The sequence below is a fragment of the Fukomys damarensis genome, unplaced genomic scaffold, assembly GCF_012274545.1.
Source record: "Fukomys damarensis isolate Sample0158 unplaced genomic scaffold, DMR_v1.0_HiC HiC_scaffold_19, whole genome shotgun sequence".
NCBI classification, from domain to species: Eukaryota; Metazoa; Chordata; class Mammalia; order Rodentia; family Bathyergidae; genus Fukomys; species Fukomys damarensis.
In genome coordinates, this window is record NW_022900931.1 from 48,211,758 (window position 1) to 48,217,545 (window position 5,788).

Sequence of the window (5,788 nt, forward strand, 5' to 3'; positions counted from 1 at the left end):
CCACCCACCACCACCACCACCACCACCACCTGCCCACAGGAGCCCAGCCCAGACGGAGGTGACACCGAGCCCAGAGACATGGGAGTCGGAGGAATGTTCCATCTTCTGCTCATGTGCCTGAGCCCAGGTATGGGGCCGGGCAGTGGGCAGGGAAAAAGGCAGCCAGGGCTCACTGTGTGCCTGCCCACCCTCACTCCACCTCCACCCTGGTTTGGATGCTGCCTGGAGGCCCGGGGCATCGTCTGTGTGCAGAGTCTCAGAGTGGATCCTCCTACCGTCGGAGAGCCTGTGGGGCTCACACATGTGTGCAGGTGCCCTGTTTGCTGTGCCCATGCTGGGACTTGGGGGGCAGGGCTTACTCAGCTACCTGTGGGAGCTGGAGGTGGGGTAGGAGTCAGGTGAGCTGCAGTTCTGGGTGGGGGCTGAGGAGGAGCCTGGGAAGGACCAGTTTCCATCAAGACAGTCTGATTGCCATTCAGAGTGGGAGGGGCTGCTTTCCAAGGCCGGAGTACCAGGCAGGGGTAGAGGAGTTGTGTGTCTTGAGAGGCTGAGTCTCAGTGGGCGACCATCATGAAAGGCGACAGCCCAGGCCTGAGACCTCCACTGTGGGTCCCCAGGCCGTGAGAGCTCTGGGCTTGTGCCCCTCCAGCATGAGGACGGAAGAGGAAGGGGGTAGAAGGTAACTCCCAGAGCCTCCTCACCCCTCCAGGGTACTCCTGGAGGGCAGATGCAGGTTTGGACACTGTGTCGCCCTGCCCAGGTCGGGCAAGTCCCAGCAAGGGCCTGCTGTTGTATATCATTGAAATAGCTCTGTGCTGCTCCTGGGGTCTGGATTTGGGATGAAGGAGTGTGGGAAGGGGACTGGTCAGTGTGTGTGTGACTGATGGCATTTCTGGCAGGATGCCTGCAACACTTTGTGTCATGTGAATCGGGCCGGCAGAGCCCACCCAGGCTGCCTGGCTGTGCTCTCGGGAGCCGGGACATCTCCATGTGTGTCCCTGATTGTGTGTATGCACCCGGCTGTACGACTCCTTTTTCTCTCCTGTCTTCCCTTCCCCTGTCTGGAAACTGCTTGAAAATTCAAAAAGAATTTACAGTTGAAAGTAGCTACTATTATTGAGGGGACACCCCTTAGACAGGGCCCAGCACCTGGTGGTTTTGTGGGGAGACCATGGACCCTGTCTTCCTTGGACAGCGCCATGTGACTCCCCCGTTCTCAGCACCTAGCTTTGTCTTCCGCGGTGGCTTTATTCCTTTCTCCGGCTTCCCTCTTCCCTCACATCCCCTGGTTCCAGAAAGCACCTCCTCTGTGTCACAGCAAAAGGAAGCATGGTGACACTACAGGAGCAGCTTCCTAAGGAGAGGGAGGAGGCGAAAAAGGCTGGAATCCTTGGGAGGAGGCTGAGAACACTTCTAAGGAGAATGAGAAGACGGGGTGAGGCTGGGACAATTGAAAGGCACTCAGTGCAGGGTGGAGGCACAGCCTGTCCCTCCTGCTCAAGCCCCTCTCCCTGAATACTTACCCTCCTGCCTGCCTGGCCTCCATGGTGTGTGGAAAGAAGCCCGTGCCAGCTGCTCGCAGTGGCTCTGCCCCAGGGCGGGGCCTCTACTCTCTGGCACCTGAGTTCTGGCTCATGCTTGGTCTCCCGTGTACCGCCCCAGGATCTGGCGGATAGCATCAGGATCCTTATCTCAGGAATGAGCTGGTGTTCTCTTGGCCCAGGGCTGGAGGTGGCTTCACTAGGTCCCGTTAGAGCCTCAGCAGCCAGCAGCGGCCTGCCTGCTCTGGTCTCCGCAGTCTAGCTGGATTAGGGCACCACTGATGCCAACAGCCAGGGTTCCAAAGGGCAAGTTCAGGGATCCCTGAGGAACTGGAAAGGCCCTTGTTTGCCTCTCTGGAGCCGGGCTACCCCTGGCAGGTATGGCGTCTGTAGATATGCCTGGTCTTGAATGAATACACGTGAAACCATAAGAGCGTGCGTTGGGTGTGTCTCTGGATTAACAAGGGCTGTGTTTGCCTGCAAATGTGTATTGTGTCGGTACAGACCGGAGAGTATCCATGTATGTAAGAAGGGGGACTGCATAGGAATATATCTGCATTCTGACGGCTTGATGTATCTTGCGGGTGACACTGAAATTGCATGTGTGAGATGGTCTTGAGGTGCGCAAGTGATCCTGAGCCAAGGAAGTAAGAAACAGCAGGATCGCTAAGACTTGGGGCTGGGACTCTGAAGGCCACGGGGACTTACAAAGTCTGGACTTGGAAAGCTGGCGAGCTGGGCAAGGGGCCTGAGGAGGGGGCACTGCTGGAGATGTGGAGGTAGGCAGGGTGCTGCTGAGTCCTCAGGGTGGGTCCCTGTGCACAACACCCCCTTTATCCCTCTCTAGGTCAAACCGGTTTGGGCTAGTGTTTGCCTGGGGCTTTGTGATAGGGAGGGAGAGGAGTTCAACTCTGAGCTTCCAGATCCTGGCTCCTAACCCTGGCTGCTTGTCTCTGACTCAGTGGCAGGCAGGGCCCCAGTGTAGGAGCAGCTGTACCTGAGCAACAACGGGAAGGACGCAGTCTGCAACACCACACATCACCGTGCCAGGCTTGTCCTGCAGATGCAAGGTGCCATGGCCCGAGGCACACATCACCACTCACTATCATGAGAGAGACAGCACGGCCAGGCTCCAACTCGCGCTGTCACTTAGGGCATCCACACTGCCGGGCACACACTGTCACACACCACCCAGAAGTCCACAGACACAGACACAGTCATACCCAGACCTACAAGGACAGATGCATCCAGTCTCTCACTTCTCAGGCTGGGAAAAGTCCTATCCACCTTTCTGCTTCTGGCCATGAGCACCTCACTTGGCCCAGACAAGGCTCAGACACAGCCAAGACAGGTGGCTTTTAACCAGCCAGCTTCCATCAGAGCACTTAACACTGTGGGCATTCCACAAGCCTCCACACAAATGCAAATGCAGACACATAACAGAGCACCCACACTGTCATGCAGATACATACGCAGGTATCCCACATGGTCACATGGACGCATGTCCTTGGAGCTCATCAGCACACAATGTACACATGGCTATGTATTTTATGTATACATGATTCTGTGTATACATACATGCAAACGTAACAGCTATATTCACTGCACACCCACACACAGAATAAATACACGGATCTGTAACACTGCCACATGAATAAGCAAGCTATGCCAGTATGCACAGATGTGTCCATACCTGGTCACACCACACACACAAGCACCACACACACACACACACACACACACACCTGTAGGAGCAGCTCCTTCTCCCTATGGAAGCCCTACCGAGCCCTGGGTGACAACTGAGAAAGAAATGGTGGGAGGAGAGGCTGAAGCTGACTACTGAACCTCTGGCCTGCTCGCCTCCCCTCACCTGCTTTGCCTTCCCCAGCACTGCTGTCTGCTGTAAGGATCAACGGGGATGGCCAGGAAGTCCTGTACCTGGCAGAAGGTGATAATGTGAGGCTGGGCTGCCCCTACATCTTGGACCCTGAGGACTATGGTCCCAATGGGCTGGACATCGAATGGATGCAGGTCAACTCGGACCCCTCACATAGAGAGAATGTGGTGAGTGCCAGGCACAGGGTTCTCTCTAGTCTGTACTTCATTGCGCAGCCAACATCCTGAGAGGAAAAGGAGGGCAAGCAGCAAAGCCACGGCCATGAATTTCCCCCAGTGCCTCTCAGGGAAATGGGATATTAGGGAAGAGAGCTGTGCAACTGGGAATCTAGCCAGCCATTCAGTCTACCTCCTCCTACCTCATTCCAAAGGGATGATCAGACATGGCACCTGCCCTCAAGTTCTCAGCCTAACCTGATACTTTCCAAAGTGCTTCATCTCGTCTGATTTCACCATTCTCTAAGAGTCACTGGGTCAGGCATCATCATTCCCATTTTCAAAAAATAAAAAATAAAACAGAGTCTCAGAGAAGTTAAGTGAATTGCCCAAAGCAGCCAAGCACAGGCCCTCCTTGGTTCCACCTTTCTCACAACCTCTTTTCCTCTCTTCTTCACAGTTCCTTAGTTACCAGGACAAGAGAATCAACCATGGCAACCTCCCCCATTTGCAACAGAGGGTCCGCTTTGCAGCTGCAGACCCCAGCCAGTATGATGCCTCCATCAACCTCATGAACCTGCAGGTATCCGACACAGCCACCTATGAGTGCCGGGTGAAGAAGACCACCATGGCCACCCGGAAGGTCATTGTCACTGTCCAAGGTATGGCCAGACTCTCTAGGGGCCCCTTCCTCTAGCTTTGTGGTCAAGGGCAGCCTAGCCACTGTGAGATTGCCTCTGCCTCTGGAGTGGGTCCTGGCTCACCATCACCTGTCTCCCTGCAGCACGCCCTGCAGTCCCCATGTGCTGGAGTGAAGGCCACATGACAAAGGGCAATGATGTGGTACTGAAATGCTTCGCCAATGGGGGTTCCCAGCCGCTCTCCTACAAGTGGGCCAAGATCAGCGGGCACATCCACCCCTACCGAGCAGGATCCTACCACTCCCAGCACAGCTTCCACTCTGAGCTCTCCTACCAGGAGTCCTTCCACAGCTCCTTAAACCAAGGTGAGGGGCCTGGTGGGGACAGCGTGCAGAGGACTTTGGGACCTGCTGGGGCTTCCCTGGCTTATCAGTGGCACCAACTCCAACCGGAAGCCCTGTGGTGGGCTCCTTCTCTGGGCCTGCCCCAGCAGCTGCTGTTGAAGGAAGAGGAGAAGGCAGAATCAGGGAGTCAGCCAAAATCAGTGTGGTAATCTGGGAGGAGCTCAGTTTGAGATGGAGCTGGGCTTGGTCCTGGCTGGGACACTGCCTAGCTAGCTGTAAGCCTCAGGCTCAAGGCTTACCCTGTGCCTGGACTTCTTTACATGTAAGGAGGGAATCCCAACATTTACCTCTCAGGGACATGGGAGGATTAAACAGAATAAGATGTGTGATGCTTTTATCACAGAGGGAAACTGAGTAACATCCACAGAGACTAACAGAGCTGGAAGGGACCTCACCGTTCCTCTGATCTAACCTTGTTCTGCGGTACCAATAAGGAGGCTCAGAGAGGGCACGGAGAGAATTCATGGTGTTTCTGACTTATTCCTGGGAGAGGGGTCCTAGCAGCAGGGGATGAAGTGAACGTGTGTGTGTGTCCCATCCCCTGCCCCACAGGGGCTGAGGTGGGGGTCCTCAGAGACCAAGGCTCTCTCTCATTACACTGGTCTGATGGTCTTCCAATTTCAGGCCTGAGCAATGGGGACCTGGTGTTGAAGGACATCTCCAGCGCAGATAATGGGCTGTATCAGTGTACAGTGGCCAATCACGTAGGCTACAGTGTTTGCGTCGTGGAGGTGAAGGTGTCAGGTAGGTGCTCTGGTCCTGAAGGCTCCTGGGCTGGGAGGGCTGGAGGGGAGGCACCTGGGCTGTCTTCCAGCTGGGAGCTCTGGGAAAGCATGCAGGGCTTAATCTGTACCCCCACACCTTCCTCACTGGGTGTCCCAGAACCGGAGACTCCCTGGGTTCCTGTCCATCTTTCCCGCAGACCCCCACCTTGGCCTCTCCTAGTCAATGGGGCACTTGGCAGGGGTTGAGAAGTCTGACCCGCCTCTACCTTTCTCCACAGACTCCAAGCGTGTGGGCATGATCATCGGCGCCGTGTTGGGCTCTCTTCTTCTGCTAGCCTGCCTGGGCATAGGCATCTGGGGGCTCGTCCTCTGCTGCTGCGGGGGCCCCGGGTCTGGCGGCGCCCGCGGTGCCTTCGGTTACGGCA

The 5,788-nt window shown here is 55.9% G+C and overlaps 1 protein-coding gene across 1 annotated transcript in view; it reads left to right on the forward strand.

Moving 5' to 3' along the window:
- The first annotated feature begins 3,042 nt into the window (after nucleotides 1-3,042).
- Vsig8 (V-set and immunoglobulin domain containing 8) overlaps nucleotides 3,043-5,788 on the forward strand; it is a 3,580-nt gene continuing 834 nt past the window's right edge. Inside the window, exons 1-6 of the mRNA XM_010616700.2 lie at nucleotides 3,043-3,070; nucleotides 3,430-3,605; nucleotides 4,054-4,255; nucleotides 4,378-4,599; nucleotides 5,263-5,382; nucleotides 5,642-5,785. Coding sequence (XP_010615002.2) covers nucleotides 3,043-3,070; nucleotides 3,430-3,605; nucleotides 4,054-4,255; nucleotides 4,378-4,599; nucleotides 5,263-5,382; nucleotides 5,642-5,785 — 892 coding nt within the window. The remainder of the gene's footprint in view (nucleotides 3,071-3,429; nucleotides 3,606-4,053; nucleotides 4,256-4,377; nucleotides 4,600-5,262; nucleotides 5,383-5,641; nucleotides 5,786-5,788) is intronic.